This window comes from Rhinolophus hipposideros (assembly GCF_964194185.1).
Source record: "Rhinolophus hipposideros genome assembly, chromosome: 1".
In the NCBI taxonomy this organism is placed as follows: Eukaryota; Metazoa; Chordata; class Mammalia; order Chiroptera; family Rhinolophidae; genus Rhinolophus; species Rhinolophus hipposideros.
Window position 1 is genome coordinate 10,942,497 of NC_138047.1, and position 19,281 is coordinate 10,961,777.

The 19,281-nt window shown below is 38.9% G+C and overlaps 1 protein-coding gene across 6 annotated transcripts in view; it reads left to right on the top strand.

Moving 5' to 3' along the window:
• Positions 1–15,796, top strand: part of MASTL (microtubule associated serine/threonine kinase like) — a 35,809-nt gene extending 20,013 nt beyond the window's left edge. For 2 of the 6 annotated variants that reach the window (XM_081059952.1, XM_081059956.1), the window contains 7 exons: positions 2,157–2,329; positions 3,912–5,057; positions 6,338–6,479; positions 9,696–9,710; positions 11,757–11,870; positions 11,958–12,059; positions 14,629–15,796. In XM_081059952.1, coding sequence (XP_080916078.1) covers positions 2,157–2,329; positions 3,912–5,057; positions 6,338–6,479; positions 9,696–9,710; positions 11,757–11,870; positions 11,958–12,059; positions 14,629–14,786 — 1,850 coding nt within the window. In that variant the 3' untranslated portion in view covers positions 14,787–15,796. The remainder of the gene's footprint in view (positions 1–2,156; positions 2,330–3,911; positions 5,058–6,337; positions 6,480–9,695; positions 9,711–11,756; positions 11,871–11,957; positions 12,060–14,628) is intronic. The other 4 variants (XM_081059957.1, XM_081059954.1, XM_081059953.1 and 1 more) reach the window with 3 other exon arrangements.
• The last annotated feature ends 3,485 nt before the right edge of the window (positions 15,797–19,281 follow it).

Below are 19,281 nucleotides of genomic sequence, written 5' to 3' on the forward strand. Positions count from 1 at the left end.
TCTCCCTTCATCAGTCTTTAGAGAGAATTCGATAGGTGAAGGCACTGTGCTGGTCACTTGAGTGGGTATGAAGATGAGTAAGAGACGTCCTTATCTGAGAAGAACTTGTAATTCTGTGGTGATTACAGGTATAAAGGGATAACAATAACAATGTTATAAAATAAGTGCCACAAGAGATATAATTGGATGTAACACAGAAAGTGACAAATGTTAACTGGAGAACTCAGGAAGAAAATACAGCAACAACCAAGCTGGAGCCAGAAAGAGAAACAAAAATGTAACAGCTCCAAGCACAGTGGGGAAGGACATTTCCTATAAAGCACTAGCATGAGCAAAGGCTTGGACACATGGACGTATATTCCATCTTCAGATCATGGGATAGAGTATTATGTGAGAATGTTTTGTGCAATGGAAAAGAAAGCTAAGCAGGTAAATAGGGAAGAACAATCATTGAGAATTGCCTAATGTCTAGCTGAAATGAAGCCCTACAACTAAGGACACACAGAAGAAGCCACGCTGAGACTAGTAGAAGGGGTGGAGATGCAGCACGGGCTGGTCCCACACCCACATATGACCATTAAAAATCAGGAGGTTGTACATATGAGTATGTACAATGGAATATTGCTTCACCATGAAAGGGAGTGCGTTCTCGCCATCTGCAGTGGCATGGATAGAGCTGGACGGTATTGTGCTGAGTGGAGTGTCAGACAGAGAAAGACAGATGCAATGTGATTTTGTTTATATGTGGAATCTAAAGAACAAAATAAACAAACAAAACAGAAATACACTCATAAATACAGAGATCTTTTTTTTTTTTTTTTTTAAGATTTTATTGGGGAAGGGGAACAGGACTTTATTGGGGAACAGTGTGTATTACTTCCAGGCCTTTTTTCCAAGTCAAGTTGTTGTCCTTTCAATCTTAGTTGTGGAGGGTGCCGTTCAGCTTCAAGTTGTTGTCCTTTCAGTCTTAGTTGTGGAGGGCACAGCTCAGCTCCAGGTCCAGTTGCCGTTTTCTAGTTGCAGGGGGCACAGCCCACCATCCCTTGCGGGACTCGAGGAATCAAACCAGCAACCTTGTGATTGAGAGGATGCGCTCCAACCAACTGAGCCATCCTGGAGCTCAGCAGCAGCTCAGCTCAAGGTGCCGTGTTCAATTTTAGTTGCAGGGGGTGCTGCCCACCATCCCTTGCGGGACTCGAGGAATAAAACTGGCAACCCTGTGGCTGAGAGCCCACTGGCCCATGTGGGAATCGAACCGGCATCCTTCGGCGTTAGGAGCTCGGAGCTCCAACCACCTGAGCCACTCAGCCGGGCCAATACAGAGAACATTTTGATGGTTGCCAGATGGGAGGGGGGTGCATTAAAAGGAGAAAGGGATTAAGAAGTAAAAATTAGTTTGTTACAAATTAATTATGGAGATATAGGGTATAGCATAAGGAATATAGTCAATAATATTGTAATAACTAGGTATGGTGTCATATTGGTACTAGATTTGTTGGGGTGATAGAAGGGGGTTAGGGGTAGGGTAAAAAAGGTGAAGGGATTAAGAAGTACAAATTGGTAGTTACATAATAGTCATGGGCATGTAAAGTAAAGCATAGGGAATAGTCACTAATATGGTAATAACCATGTATGGTGCCACGTGGGTACTGGACTAGTCACGGGGGTCACTTCTTAAATTATGTAAATGTCTAAGCACTATGTTGTACACCTGAAACTAATATTGAATGTCAAAAAATTAAATAAATTAAAACTATAGTTTTAATTAAATATGAATTGAACTGGGTAAATTTAGTCACATTCCAGCCTTACGTCACATGTGGATATAGCATATCAATAGGAGCCCTTTATTAAGAGGTGTTTCAAATTGGATAATAGATATTCAGGTGGATTTCCTCCAACTATAAATTAGTTCTCTTGTCCTGATTTTTACTTTAGGAATGTTGACAGGTTTTTTGTTTTTGTTTTTGACTTTCGGAACAGTACTTGCCCCAAACCCCGGAAGCCATCATTGTTGATTGGATCATTTTTACGCAGAAATAGTTCTGATGTGCATGCAGTACTTAAAACTTTTCCTAATGATTTGTAAAGATTCAGGCTTACTGAGAAACTAAGAAAGAGGTGACATAAGCTTCAATATTTTCTCTTCCCTACAGGTCTTGAAACAGTTTCTTCGAACCCCAGAATGCCAGTGAAGTGTCTAACTTCTAATCTACTCCAGACTAGGAAAAGGCAGGCCACGTCAAGTACCAGTAGTCAGTCCCACACCTTTATATCCAGTGTGGAATCTGAATGCCACAGCAGCCCCAGATGGGAAAAGGATTACCAGGTGAGAGTGAAGTTTGTCTTAACCCAAACCAATTGTGTGTGTGAAACTAATGATAAAAACACTTTACTTTTTCATACAAATTCTGTATGGAAATGAATTGCAGTCAAGGTAGTCTTTATTTTTCCTGCACATTCTGTCAAATTTTTTTGAAATATTTCATTTCTCATTCAAATGTGAAATTATTCTTGCTTTGTTTTTGTCCCTTTTAAAAGCTTTTAAGCTAATATTAATGCTGAGAGGAACTAAAAAGTTAAATTATAATGAAGTTTCCTTCATAAAATGCCAATAAAATGTTAGATTAGAATAATGGTAATAAACAAAGAATAAGCCTTTCATTTGCTCCTTATTCTCAGTCATATGATTTTATTCATTGTTGGATATTGGCATTTTAGGAGGAAAGTCAAATTATTTTTCAGTTAAGACAGGGTTGCTCGATTTTTATTCCTTCTCTCCTTATAGGCTGCACTATAGGTAATGTGTATATACTACAGCATTACCCATATTTGCATTCCTAGTTCTATTATTTCATTTCTTTCCTATTGAAGAAAGCATATTCTATATTGTTACAACTGTACACAGCTTTACTTTCTTCCTCCCACTTCTGCATCCCTGTCGAATGCAGTGATTGGATTATAGTGGTGCTTCTCAAGTTATGATCAGAGGAGGGGAAGCGGACCCCTGATAAACCCTATGGTAATCCCCAAATGCATCATTTTCTGTGCTTGAACGTCAATGAATTGTAATTCAGGAATTTTCTTTGGTTCGTGACTAAGTAGTCCTTGTTATTACTATGTAAGTTAATAAAGTTCGATTTTCACATGTCACTAATAGGCACTATTTGAGTTACTGAAGATTCCTTCTAACTTAGTAATCTTGCAAAAATCCTGATTACCATTCAGCAGTTTGCGATATTATGTACAAAGCTCTCATCACCCAACAGCACCTGCAGAGACTTTGAATTCAGTTTTCAAAAAAAGCAGTTTGTTATCAATATATCATCAATGCAACCTGACAATGGATTTTTCACTCCTGTTATTTTGGGTTTTTAATTATAAATTACCACTAATTTAGTTTCATCCTTTCAGCTTGGTTTTATTATACTTGTATGAAGTGATACATGTTACGTAACATTAATAATATTTTTGGTCTGTAATTTTCCATTAACTATATTTATATCAAGCCTTGTGCATTTTGCAATTCAAAACAGAGTCGTCCATACTCCTCTTGCAAAACAGATATGTACATAATGTAGCCATAAGTCCAAATTTGCCTAAATATGTTGCCTGTAAATTAGTTCTATTTAAATAACATGGAATACAGTATCAAATAAGCATTATAGAATAATTGATTCACATTTTAGAGCAGTGTTTCACTCAAAATAATGTGTATAAATGTATACTATAATTGTTTACATGGCTTTTTAATTCTCTGTTGTCATTGTTTTGTTCCATTGGAAAGTGGGAATAAGTAGCATAATAGCTTATTGAGGTCATTCATTTATTCCACCGAAGTGAACAGAGGTTTAAGAGGTTAAAGAATCTTAATTCTATGCAACTAAAAAAAGGTTTCTCCCCACTCCTAGGAAAGTGACGATGCATCGGGCACTACAGTGATGAGTTGGAATATGATTGAAAAGCTTTCATGCACAAAATCTGCAAATGCCATCGAAACCAAAAGTTTCAGTGAAAAGGATCTCGAGTTAGCCCTTTCTCCCATTCAGAACAGCAGTGCCATTCGTGCCACTGGAAGCTCTTGTGTAAACTTTGCTCAAGAATGCTTCTCTGGAGAAGTTTCTTGGCAAGCTAGAGAACTGGATATAAATAATATTAATATGGCCACTGACATAAGACAGTCTGGTTTCCATCAGTCAGTTCAGTGGCCTTTGGATTCTGGCGGTATGATTCAAGAGCATCTTGGGGAAAGCAGTAGTAAGAGAAATTTTGAGTTAGTTGATTCCAGTCCTTGTCAGGAAATTATACAGAATAAAAAAAGTTGTATAGAATATAAGCATAGCAACAAAATGAGAGGTTGTTATACAAATCGAAGTACAGGCTTAACGACTGAAGTCCAGGACCTTAAGCTTTCGGTACATAGAAGTCAGCAAAATGACTGTGCTAATAAGGAGAACATGGTCACTTCTTTTATTGATAAACAACAAACACCAGAAAAATCACCGATCCCAATGATCGCTAAAAACCTGATGTGTGAATTGGATGAAGATTGTGAGAAGAATAATAAGGACAACTCAAGTTCTAGTTTTCTTTGTTCTGATGATGATAGAGCTTGCAAAAGTATTTATATGGACTCTGATTTATCTTTTCCTGGAATTTCTCTAATGGAAAGTCCATTAGAAAGGCAGTTGTTAGATCCAGATAAAAGCGTCAAAGAATCTTCTTTTGAGGAATCAAATGTTGAAGACCTACTTACTGCATCACCCAGCTGCCAAGAAAATACTTTGCCAAAGGGGGATGATAATACTGCTGGCCAAGGCAGTAACCAAAAAATGTTAGCTCCTTCTTCTTCAGAGGTGTTGAAAACATTCACCTTCTCTAAAAGAAATGCTGTAGCCTTTCGAAGTTTTAACAGTCATATTAATGTATCTAATAACTCAGAACCATCCAAAATGAGTATTAATTTAGATGCAATGGATATTTCGTGCGCTTATAGTGGTTCATATCCCATGGCTGTAACCCCTACTCAAAAAGGAAGATTCTATATGCCATGTCAGGTATGTGATAACTTTCTACCACTTTGTTCTTTGAATTTTAGAAAAATAAACTGTGAAGGTCAAACTCTTGCCTCTCAGCTAGACTATATGATATTAAGAATATAGTTTTGCTTTACTTGTGGGAATCTATGGTTTATTGGAAGTTTTAATGTTGGTAAAGCTGGTAGTATTGTTTATTATTCTTAACTACAATGCCTCCTTCATTTATAACTATAGTGCCTCCTCCATTTGTAACTACAGTGCCTCCTCCATTTGTAACTACAGTGCCTCCTTAATTTTAACTACAGTGCCTCCTTAATTTTAACTACAGTGCCTCCTCCATTTGTAACTACAGTGCCTCCTCCATTTGTAACTACAGTGCCTCCTCCATTTGTAACTACAGTGCCTCCTTAATTTTAACTACAGTGCCTCCTCCATTTGTAACTACAGTGCCTCCTCCATTTGTAACTACAGTGCCTCCTCCATTTGTAACTACAGTGCCTCCTCCATTTGTAACTACAGTGCCTCCTTAATTTTAACTACAGTGCCTCTTTCATATGTGAAAATACTTTCACATATTTATCATCACATATTTTCACTTGATCCCAGAAACTCTGTGAGTTATAAAATTAAAGTCCACTGTATTGTCTTTTTAGGATATATTTAAATGATCTCTTTTCTGTATCGAAAAAAGTTTTAAAATGTATTATGTCAAATCTTATTTTGTTTTCATTTTCCAACCCTTTTTTTTCTTCCTTTGAGGAGACATTATAATGTAAAAAATGTAAAACCCAAATTTAGTTACAAGATTTGGGTTTTCTATTCAGAACTTAGAGGTTTCTTACCTCTCTTTCCCATCTGTCTGTAGAATACAATGATACCTGTCCTGCTGGTCTCCTAGAGTCCTTGTGAGATGACAAAATAGCTGAAAAATTTAAATGCCAATTAGCACAAGATTATTGACATTTACTTCTATCTTATGTATTAGCCCAATAATTCAATCATTTCTCAGCTGACGCCTTCCTCAGTGAATGTTCTTATGCTAGTATTAATCCATGCTATCAAAAAATTTTTCTTGTGGATTTTTTCATTGTTTCTTGCATATCCAGATATTATTGAAATAATTAGTGTTACCTAAGCTATTGCATTTCATTATCTATATCAGTATACCTTTCATAAGTATAATCAGCTATGTGTCCATTTTCAAAACTGATCAAAAGCCTAGCTTTTTGTTTTGGCATTTCTGTTCACTGTAAAAGGAATTAAGATATTTATCGTCTCTTAAACTCTTTTTAATTCAGCAGACCCCAAATCAGGTCAAGTCAGGAACTCCATATCGAACTCCAAAGAGTGTGAGAAGAGGGGCAGCCCCAGTGGATGGAGGGCGAATTCTGGGAACCCCAGACTACCTCGCACCTGAGCTCTTATTAGGCAGGGCCCATGGTAAGGCATGTGTGTCTTGAGTTTTTGAAGTGTTGTCTACCACTATATTTTCTTTTCAAGCAAAATTGTTTTAAATTTCTTTGGTACTTAGATGACCTAAAGTAAAAGAAAACGAACTCATGCAATGCTCTTTCCTCATATGTATGGCTTTTATAATAGGTAAAGAAGACATGCAATAATTTGTTCTTTGCTTATGGTTCAGTTGAAGTGATCAAGAGAATCCCCATCTCCGACCCCTTGGTTATCTTTGCTCTAAATGTCTCCGCAGGTCCATTCTGGTTTGGGCTCAGAAATATAAAGTTGGGCCTACATTTCTGTTCAGTCTGCAGAAACCTGTTCCTGTATAGAGCATACCCTCACCAGAAGGGGCAAGCCAGAAATGAGCCATCCTTCATAATGCAACATAGGGATAAAAGGATGATATTTTCACTTATCTTTTTTTCCCTTTCGCTCTCTGAAGAATTTTCCCTTCCTACATTCTGAAATAAACTGTATTCGTTTTCTGGGGCCACTGTAATAGAGTACCACAAACTGGGTGGTTCAAAACAGAAATTTATGGCCTGACAGTTCTGGAGGCTAGACGTCTGAAATCGAGGTGATAGGCACAAGTTCCCTCTGAAACCTGTAGGGAAATCCTTCTTGCCTCTTAGCTTCTGGTGGTTTGCTGGCCATCTTTGGAATTCCTTGGCTTGTAGATGCATCACTCTATAGTCTTTCCGCTTTACATGGTGTCCTCCCTGTGTCTCTATGGTCACATGGCTGTGTTCTTATAAGGACACCGGCCATACAGGATCAGGAGCCCACCCTGCTCCCATGTGACTGCATCTTAACTAATTACATCTGCAAGTACCCTGTTTCCAAATGTCACATTCAGAGGACCTCAGAATTAGGACGTCAACCTAGCTCTTTTCTAGAGGACATAATTCAACCTATGACATGAACCCCTTTTACATCTTGATGTTAATTACTCCCCTTTTTTGGGCTCCTTTGGTGATCATTTGTCTCATCTTCCCTGCCCCACTCCCCACACCTTCTTGTTTTTATTTCCTTGCTGACTTTTTTTCCTTAGTCTGAAAATAATTTTCTACCCTTTTCTTCCCCTCACCACCTAACTTCTCAAAGGTTGCCTCTTTTCTTTTCTTAATTAGTTTTGCTTTGGCAATCCGATTGTTATCCCTACTCTTTAATGGATAGTCCCCAATGACATTATTGTCAAATCTACCAGCCTCTTCTCCATCTCATTCCTCTCACTTCTATTTCTACCCCTCAGGGTTTTTTTTCCTCATCTCTTGTAAATGTGGAAGTTCTTCAAGATTCTGACCTTTGGGGGCAGCCGGTTAGCTCAATTGGTTAGAGCTCGGTGCTCTTAACAACGTTGCCGGTTCGATCCCCTTGTGGGCCACTGTGAGCTGCACCTTCCACAACTAGATTGAAACAGCTACTTGACTTAGAGCTGATGGGTCCTGGAAAAACACACTTAAAACAAATAAAATTTAAAAAAAAAAAGATTCTGCCGTTTACCCTTTTCCCTTGCACGTGCTGTTAATCTCCTCACTCCCATGACTTCAGTTGCCCCCTCTACGTTACTGTTTCCCAAATAGCTGTCGCTAATCCTTACTCTTACTAGGCAGCAGACACGTGGCCAGAGTATCTTCTTAGTACCTACTGGTCTTTCAGATGCTGCCTGTCAAAACTGGACTTGTTACCCCACTTACACTTCCTCTGTTCCCTGTCTCAGTTTCGCCATCGTCGTGGTGACATATTGTCTCTACATTCAGGCATTTAAATCTGGTTGGTTATATCTCTGCATTATTTCTCCTCACCTTGGCCTCTCTGCCATGACCTTCGCCTCATCTTTCCCTTTCATTAATTGAATAGCGTTCTTTCTGGTCTCCTCAACTTCATTCTGTTGTCTATAATCATTGCCACCAGATTTTCCTCTTAAAATATAATGTGGCTCATGCTACTTCCCTCTGTGAAAAACTGTGGTGGCTCCTTAAAATCGGATTACTGATTACGGCAGTTGAGGCTCTAAGCGCTCAAAGGCCACGTCTCTCAGAGAATCTCTTTATAGGCCTTCTATTCCTATTCTACTTGTCAGACACCTTTTTTTTTTCAAGTTTTCCTTATTCTGCACAAGTATTTTACCATAGTTTAGAAAAGCCAGGCCCCAATCTATTTCATGCTAAATTTGTTCTCATCATCAGTTCCCTTGATCAGTTCTGGACAATTGCTTATTCACTATTCTCTCACTTAATTAGAAACACTTAATTTAAAACTTATGTCATTGTCTATGTTATAATTAGTTATTATATTTGTCTCCAGTACAAAAGCTTACGAAAGTTTCTTAGGACTGTTGTCAGAAGCTTCCGTCTAGCTCGCGTGCCAGGAGTATTCCTGGGCAGCACTTAGTACCCATTGTGAATAAGCTCTGCAGTGGTGAAAGTGGACACATTTAATACTCCCCTTTCTTATTAGCCAAAGCCGTTAAGTTCCTCTGGGCACTTCACCGATTTTTGTACAGTGCTCCTATTTTGCTAAGTCACAGATTCGCTAATCCTTACTCTTACTAGGCAGCAGACACGTGGCCAAATCCCATATTACAATTTACATTTTCTGTAATTTAGGACACAGGATGAAATGTAAAGATGTACTTTATAAGATCTTGCCAGTTTCAGTGGCACATCCATCCAGTTACCTCAGCTATCTAGTGATATGTTTTAAAATGTGTATTTTCTACCAAAGTAATTTGATGTAGTGTTTTTAACATAACAAACAGTATAAAGCAATTAAAAAACACACAAAACCCGGCAATTCCCTGTTGTCTCCGTCTTCCCCTAGATCCCAGGCCCCAGGGGCAGTGCTTCCGCTCCTCTGTTTCTTGTATGTACCTCTCTTTCCCCACATCGTGCTGAGACACAGCTAGACTCCTCGGATTCCTGCTTGGCCTCCCCCCTTGGCCAAGCAGACTTAGAACTCTGGCCTGCTTTCCCAGTGCTTCTTGTGCATATTTTTGTTTCATCTCTCTTAATATTTGTATTAAAATTGTCTATATTGTCTCTCCCAGGCTGTTTTCTCTTTGGGAAAAACTTAGTCTTATTCATCTTTGTATCCCTTATATCCATCACAATACCTGGTTTCTAGTTCAATGAATGATGTAAGAATAAACTCATAATTTTAATACAATGTGCCTAACTACTGTTTTCTTACGTGCAGGATTTCTGACTTCAGGTGAGTGAACTTCTCTGTAAGGGGATATGGCAAAGCACATTAAACTCAGCAGTCAAAGTATAAGTAGATCACATTGCATAAAAACATTTTTTTCCCTTTCAGCTCATTTATAAAATACAAAAATGAACTATCTTCCGTCATTTGAGCAGGAAGACATCCAGAAAGATTGATCTTCTCTGTGAAAACAAACGTAGGCATTCGACATTTTTTGTAACTTTTAAAGGTAGCGAGAGTGAAGATACACAGCCTTTTTATTGCAACAGAGGAAAGAGGCTTGATAAAAATAGTAAAATTAGCAGGCTTAAATTTTCTAAACCATTTAATTACATTAGTATTAGAAAATAGAAAGTTATTTAAAAAAAGAAAACAGAAAGGTATAAACAGTATCAGCATACAAATTGCAGAAGTGGCTTTTGAATTGGAAAGCCAGTAGTACAAAACAAATTCGTTCCATTTCTCTGGCTAATGGTATAATTGCTATGATGTATCACAATATGTGATCTTATTAGACTTTGACTCGTGTATGGGTATGTATGATATAGTCGTAGAGGAATCTTACATTGTGGACGTGGGTACATTTTGGCTGAGCTGGGGAAAGGGCCCTAATTCCTAACCTAAGTAAAATAAATAAAATGTATGTTTTTTTCCTGATTTCCCCTTACTTTTCTATTCTTTAATTATGTTATCTAATCCATTGGAATAATTGTTTTTCAGTGCTGCTTAAAAGGTCTACTAACTGAGGTGGTTTGTATGTTTTTAAAGTGATTACTACAGAAATAGAAGCCTAGAGACTATTTGCATTTTGTGTTCTTAGGGAAAATGGGATTATGTGGCTTGCAGATTAAAAAGCACTATATGCATGCGATGACCTCTCCTAACGGCAGATTCCACAATGCTTTCCTACTTGTTTTAAAATGGAATGGTGGCAGTTGTTGAATCACAATAATGAATTTTGTGAAGTTGAACTTAAAGAATAATTTCCAGGCAAATTTAGCATTAGACTAGAATCCCTATTCTAAATTTACATTGAAGTTAACCATTTTTGGTCTAAAGTTAACCTTTGCTTAGTAAACATTTTATTCATAGAACTAAACAAAAGTATAAACTAGATTATAAAAATCATGTTTAAATAATCCTTTAAAACATCTTTGTACATAAATGATGCTTTCAATAAAGATATTATTTAGAGGGGCAGCCAGATGGCTCAGTTGGTTGGAGCGTGAACTCTCAGCAACAAGGTTGCCAGTTCAATTCCCGCGCATGGGATGGTGGGCTGTGCCCCCTGCAACTAAGATTGAAAACGGCGACTGGACTTGGAGCTGAGCTGCGCCCTCCACAACTAGACTGAAGGACAACGACTTGGAGCTGATGGGCCCTGGAGAAACACACTGTTCCCCAATATTCCCCAATAAAATTTAAAAAATACATGTATTATTTAGAAACCAGTTTTCCCTATTTATTAAGACTTATCTCCTAATTACCTCCTCAAGCCATAGTTTAAGTGAATATTCTTTATTAAGCTAATTTGTCCCTTTATGATCTTAAAAGGAATAGAGCTACATGGTAACACTGTAAGGCTTTCCCTAGTTACCAGCTATCCTCCAATTAATATAAATGTTGCTACCTCATCTCATACCTTTGTGAAATAAGTGGGATATGGAATCATCTAAATGTTGTTTCCCAATTTGAAATTGAGATGTACTCTATTTTAGAGAATAATCTTTAGATTAAATGCATTCCCTTGGTTGTGTTTTAGGATTTAGAACAAATGAGTATTCTAGAATATCAGAGGTTATTAATAAATGACCAAAGATAGCTTTAATTAGCTGTGTTAATTGCTAATTTAAACTTCTTGGAAAATAGAGAAGTAATTGCCATATTACCTACATGAAGGTAATAATGGATTTTTGCACCTTATGAAGGAAGCAGAAAGTCTTAGGAAATGAATACCTTGAATATGCCCAAATATCCGTGTATTAATATTTCAGTTGATCAAACATTTGTAGAAAATGCTTGCAAGTTCAGCTACTTCCTCTTAAATCCCAGGTCCTGCAGTAGACTGGTGGGCACTTGGAGTTTGCTTGTTTGAGTTTCTAACAGGAATTCCCCCTTTCAATGATGAAACACCGCAACAAGTTTTCCAGAATATTCTGAAAAGAGGTGATTCTTTTTCTCCTATTTATATAGATCCATTTATCTCTGTGTATTATTTTGAGCAATGATCGATAAGCTTATTTGTATTTGTAGATATCCCTTGGCCTGTAGGTGAAGAAAAGTTACCTGATAATGCTCAAAGTGCAGTAGAAATACTTTTAACCATTGATGATACAAAGAGAGCGGGAATGAAAGGTAAGGTTTTGTATTAATAAACCCTTTTACCCTTGATTAGTTTCAGGTGGTGAATGTTAAAAATAAGATCAGGTTCTAGTACACTACTACAGATAATCTGACTGCTAAATTGGTTTTAAAGAATTTGTTTATTTTTACCATCTAGGTATCTATTGATATATTTGTCCTTATTCTACATTAAAATTTAATGTGGTCAGGTTGTGACAGTCTCCTTGAATTTTATTAATCTCAAGCAGGTAACTGAAACAGTCTTACCTTGTCAGTGTCTTAGGTTTATCAGAGCCTGATAGTTAACATCAACAAGTAGAGGAAATTTTTTTATCAAAACTTTAATTGTATAATTTCTTACTATTTTATTTCTGATACCTTTATTGGTTGACAAATGTACCAGGTGCCAGGTTACCTCACATAAGACAAATTTGGAGCATTGTAACCCATTCAATGGTTTTTTTCCACTGCAGGGATATGTTAAACTCCAGTTTTGAAAGTCTAGTAAATCTCATTATCAACTGCCTTAAGATCCTTTTGTAACAAGGTATACAGAGAGACAAATAAGCATTTTGTCTGAAAATACATTTCCATATGAAGTAAGGTATATGAGTATTGAGAAAAATGTGCTTTAGTAATATTATCATTTGCATCAGCTTCTAGGTGTTCCCTCTAACAAGAGCCATAGTTTATTTATTTAACAAACCCTATAGGGTGACTTCTAGGTGCAAGGTGGTGGTGTTACGGGCACTGGAGACGCTCTACAGATGAACCAGATTAATATCTCTGTGCGCGTAGATCTTACATCCTAGTGGCAAGACAGTAAACCAATAAAACCATAACAAAGTGCCATCTAGTTATAAGTACTATGAAGAAAGATAAAGCGGAATGAGAGGATACAAAGTGATGGCAGGGGATTTCTTTTTTTTTAGATGCAGTGGTCTGAAAGACCTCTGTGAAGAGTGGGATTTGAGCAAAAAGCCTTTGTAAAGTGAGGGTGCAGACACTTGATTGTCTGGAGATATTTTTGGTTGTCACAAGTTTTTGGAGCTTCTAGTAGGTAGTGGCAGGGATTTGGTTCAACATCCTCCAATGCACAGGACAGTCCCCACAACAAAGAATTATTCGGTCCACAATGTCAATTGTGCTGAAGTTGAAAAACCATTGTTTAGAAAATGGCTTTAAAATAAGTACCTTGATTTGCTCAAAATAAATGGAAACAGAAGAAAAGCATTCTTACCAATGACCTCTGATTTTTTGTTTGTTTAACAAACAGTTTACATAGTGAAGCAGATGATAGGGTATTCTTCAGTTTAAAAACAGTTGCTTCATCAACTGTTGTTTAATCATAACCTAGATTAGAATTCCTTTGTGGATTCAGTTTAAATAAATAACTGAGGAGCGGGTGAAAAAGCATCACATCATATACAGATACCACAGCTTAAGGGTTACTGCAACAAGTAACTCTAAAATAATTCATGCTCAGATATTTATTTTGAATAATTAAAATACAAATAAATTCTCTAAATGAGAATTGTTTCTGCTGTTTTATATCCCATCCAAACAGTCTTTCAGTTTAGGAAAACAAGCAACGTGTAGATATACGGACTTCCGAACCCACCCCTGCCGAATACAGCCACATGATTCTTTCCTGTGTAGTCTTCGCCAATATTTTCTTTAATTTGATTGCTGCTTCTTTTTAACTGTTTACTGCCTTTATTGTCACTTCATTTCTTTGTTAATGTCTTCATTGTTGCTTTATGAAGTGAATGGTTGAGTAGAGGGGAGGTTATGTATAGTAACTAAATATCAGTGTGACCAAAGAGCATATTTTCATTTTAATAGGTAAAAGGAAATAGGAAAGATGACACGTATCGAAAATGTAGTTCAAGAGGTAAGCCAAGTTGAGATTTTGTAAATAGAAGCAGGAAAGACTCCGGATGTCACCATATTACTAGATCGTGTGAAGATGCAAGTCAGTAAAATGAAGGAAGTCAAAGAATCATGGAGAGAATGCGTCAGAGGCGTCATCAGTGTGTCTGTTGCAATCACCATGGATAAAGGAGCAGCCCAGGGAAGACAGCAGGCTAGCGGAGGATGAGCTTCTCGCTACAGCACAATCTAGGGCAGTAACAGTGCTAAGGATTGCAGAGGTGTAAACAGGTGGCAAGGACTTGGCGTGAGAGACAGGGCCTTCGTCATGGAAGGTGAGTGGTGTGGAAGCTCTACGGCAGAGCAGTAAGTCGGCCAAGCTCTCCTCTCTCATCAAGTCAGGGATTATGGGAGAAGATGCAGGCAGTGAGAAAGATACGCTTCTGTTATGGCAAATCATTCACTCACTCGTTTGACAAATACAGACCGGGCACCGGTCACATACCAAGTGATATACAGAATGACAGCATGCGCCCTTGTGAAGTATGTGGTTGAATAAAGAGACAGACATTAAACACGTGTCTGTGAAAGTGACATAATAAAGTAGGGCAAGAAATATGCCAGACATTCTCGTCTTCATTCCTGTGGAGCAGGACTTACTTAGGCAGTGGTGGCATTATATTCTGTTTTGTTTTATGTTTTTCCGCAGAGCTGAGACATCATCCTCTCTTCAGTGACGTGGACTGGGACAATCTGCAGCATCAGACGATGCCTTTCATACCCCAGCCGGACGGCGAGACAGATACTTCCTATTTTGACGCCAGGAATCATGCTCAGCACCTGACCGTGTCTGGATTTAGTCTCTAGCACATACATTTTCCCTTTAACCTTGTCTTATAGAATACGCTAGCATAATTATATACTCCTTAATGCTAGGTTGATCTAAGGGGAAAACAGCATTATTTTACCTGGATCGGGGAGCTTTTAATGTCTGACTAGTTTCCACAGCAGTACAAGGCTATCAAGAATATAATCAGGAACTTATCTTAATCTCAGAGCTGTTAACTTTTCAAAGCTTTTTGCATCTTATTTATTTTATTACTGCACTTTATGGAAATTCATGCATCAATCAAACTCGCAGTGGCAGTACCACCTTAGAGAAAGAGTGAGCCTTGAGCTCGGTTTTCTTTCTTGTGTTGATTTCAGTCCACCATTCTGTTTGGTATGAAAATAATGAAAACATAATACAGTTTATTTTAATGTAATTTCTTTGTATGTATTGTCTGCAAAAGCTGTAGTCTCCAAGGCTGTCATTGAAGGCAGCATATGTGAGCTCAACATGCAGCTGGAAAGTTCTTCACTCAGTAATAACTCCTTTGGGGAATGAGGAGGAAACAAAAGGACTAAGGTTTTAGCTTACTTTCCTATGAATAGTTTTGCTGCCTTGACTGCTTCTGGTATTTTCTCTGCAATACATATTTATTTATTTAAAATAGTACTGGAAAGCTTAGGTGGGATTACTGTAGCAATTTTAACAGCTTGTTTAGTTTTACTAAAAAAATGTGATGGCTTACATCTTAAAATAATTTGTTTAAAACATATGCAGCATTACCAAAAACAGCTTGATCCTTTTAAAAAAATGTACTTTTGCTTAATAAATATAATTGTAACATACTTCAAATCTATTATCTGTCAACATTCTTTTAAATATGTGTATACACACACATACACACAAACACACTACGATTGAGCTTCACAGGTCTTATCTTAAATTCACTGAGGCTCTCAACATACCCCACAAAATAGCAAAGTTCAAATTTAAATGTACCATATGTAATTCTTCTGCTTACCTATTAAACACTATTGTTCTTTTTGCACTTTGGCTTTAGTGTTTTTACTTTCCATTACCATCCCGGTAAGTGCCCTGCTAATGTAGTTGAGTGTAAAACTGTTACAGTGAAAGATACACCTTTAAAATCAGCGCTATGTAATTGAATCCACAGTTTAATATGGATTCAACTATGAATGGCTTCAATTGAACTTGTCTTAGTAAATGACTACCCAGATTTAATGCTTCCAATCGTCACCTCTTCTAATAAAATATAGAAAATAAGTTGTTAAAACTTTAATATACATTGCATCTTTCCCTTAATTAGGTAAAAGCATAGCATTATTTATTATCCTTTTTTGGTATTTTCAAGTAGTGGAAAGAACAGTGGTCTTGGACTCGAGCACAAACTATCTAAACCATTGCTCTGCCACATTAAAAGACCTTGGGCAGGTGAAAAACTCTGACCTATTGATTGTTCACCTGTAGAGTGTGGATTAATAATAAGGAACATGCAAAAACATAAAATAATAAAATGGAACAAGCCAGCTCCTTAATGGAACTGCCCAGGATACCAGTCTTATCAGGGACTTGAAACATTACCGAGTAACTGGGGGGCATGTATAGTGACCCTATTCCCAATGCAGGAGAAGAGTACCCGTAAGTGGGGAAGTTAAAAGGCTTCCTGTTAGAGACCTAGCATGGGCAGCTACTGTAGTCACCTGGAATTCTGCATGCTGTGATGGTGTTGGGAAAAGGGATTTGTTATCTAAACCTAAATTCTAATACACCTGGCAAGATGTTCTGGGTTCAGATACTTGTTAAGGAAAAATACCTGAGACAACAAGAACAATAGGAAATGGGAGTGGTTTTGACAGTTGGTGTGTATGTGTCGTGCGGGGTCTCAGCTCCTGCTCCCCACACCAGAACACAGGATATGGTGAGGCCAAAAAGGATGATCCATGGATAGGAGGGGGCGGGGGGTCACACCACTATGTTCTCGATGGCAGCTGGTCGAGACACAAAAGCAAACATCTGCCAGTACCCCAACAAGGGGTCTTCCTGCACCCCAGTCTCGCCTGCGGCTGGGCGAGACACAGGAAGTATGATCAACACAATCCGCAATCCACAATCCACTTGCTAACCACACTTGCTAGTTGCAATCCACCACCCGCTTCTCTGCCAACCAACCCAACAATCCCCTAGTGTAGCCACAGCAGTTATATTAGTGGCTAATGGCTAACCGGTAACAGCTGACGGCCACCTGCCACAGCAGATGGCCATCTGATTACAGCTGATGGCCATCTAATAACCGAGCCAGCACCTTTCCACGTGAGGCCGAGAGCCTGCAAACTGCTCTCCGGGGCCCTGGCCCCACAGTATGTATATGCATACATGTCTTTAAAGAACACTCACTGCTTCTGCCAGTAGAAATCTGTATATCTCTTGCTATATACAATTTTCACTAATAGGAAATAATTTTCTCCCCACTTTTACTAAGTGTTAAACAAATACAGACAATATGCTTGAAGAGGTACATATGGTATTTACCCTGGTGTACTTGGGTCAGAATTAAATAAGATGAAGTGTATAGCAAACATAAAAGCTGTTTAATAAATCATCATTCTTTGAACCCTAAGTACGCTGCTACTTAGAATATTTGTCTTAGTTTTCAGTTTGGGAAATGGTCACTATATAAAACTTTGCTATTCTCCAAATCATCTGGAAGGACATTCAAGTGTAATCACTTTGCCAGAAAGAACCATCTTACTTTTAGGCAATTACAAACATACTCAGAGTCTAAAAGATTGTGCAAACATTTACTGTTTCCACCTAGTCTCCTTTCAGTTACCAAGCCAGCCATGGATATAACATTCTTACAACAGTGTGGAAAGTATTAGAGCAATATTTGAAGGACGGAGACAGAATAGAAGGCTATTGAACCAACCCACCTGGATTCCAGATATATTTTAGAGGTGGAATCAGGGACTTATTGATAGATGGGATGAAGAGGGTGAGACAATGGGACGAACCCAGTTTGACACCTAATTTCTGTCTTGAGCAACTGACTGGGTCAGTTGTGGCACTAAACCCTTCAATGGGGGAGTGAAGGTCAGGCCTGGTGGACATACTAAGTTTGACATGTCAGAGACGTCCAAATAAAGAATTCAAGAAACCAGACTTCTAGGTAACATGGTGGATTGAATACATGCAGCTACATTCTTTCATGAAGTCCCCCTAAAAGAACAGAGTTGGTGTTTTTTAAGGCATAAACCAAACACGGTGGCTTTATACAATTTTTTGACTCTTCCACAAAAGAAGTGAAGTCTAACTCCCCTCTTCTTGAATATGAGCCAGGCTTAGCGACTTCCTTCTCATGAACAAAGTGGTGAAAGCAACTTTATCGCTTCCAAGGCAAGGTTGGAAAGGGCAACACAGCTTCTGCCTGGCGCTCTTCGTACATGGACCTTGGGAGCCAGAGCTGACACATAAGAAGTCCAGCTATTCTGAAGCCAACACGCTGGAAAGACCACATGGAGAAACCACACATAAATAGAGGTACCCACGGAACCCCAGCTGTGCCAGCCCCCAATTGTTTGAGTCTTCACAGAAGCAACTGCCAGACAGGTGTGAGCAAACACGCGAGGCCCCCATCCTGTCACCTCAGCTATCGTGGAGCCTGCAGTGCTGTGTCCAAATGCTGAACGCACGTAACCCCTGAACACAATAGATGGCTGTTTGATGCCACTAAGCCTTTGGATACCTTGTTCTCTAGCCTTAGTAACTGGAACACTCCTCAAGTACAGAGAAAACAAGAAGGAAAACAGCAAAATGGGTGACTAGTAAAAACTTAGAAACACTGAATCCTTGGTGAGTCGTGGAGAGAGCCAAGTCAATCCAATTTACGCTTTACAAGTCCTCAGAAAGGCTCAGTCAGCAATGAGTACCAGGAACATCTCAGAATCAGAACGAAAAGGAGTGGTTAAAATAATTACAGGCATACCCCAGAGATAGTGCTGGTTGGTTCCAGATCACGGCAATAAAGCAAATATCCAGTGACGTCAGAAACATCGTGCCGGGAGAGGCCCCTTCGAGCTCTCCCCTTGAAGTTACAAGATGAACAGCTATAATTCAACAGAGGATTCCCTGATCAACACACTGACATGTCTGAGAAACCCACACATGGCAACCTGAAGTTGGGCAAATCTGGGTGAACAAGGGAGGAGGGAAGGGAGAAGAGCAGGGAGGGGGTCCAGGGGCGCAGCCTGGCGCTCACAGCGGTCCCAGGAGAGGGGAGGAGTGAGGCGGCAGGCTCTGCGCAATCCTGCCGGGGAGGTCAGCATGTGATACAGCAGAACCCAGCAATCCGGGCAGAGAACTCGGGGCAAATACCGAATGCAGAGGAGCTACAACGCTGCACTGACAGCCCTCACTGCCGGGCAGGAAGCAAAGCCGTGAGCGTTGCCGCTCCCGCCATCCTCCCAGAGCTCGGCTCCCCACCCCATCTCAGTGCTAGCAAGGGGCCCCAGTAAA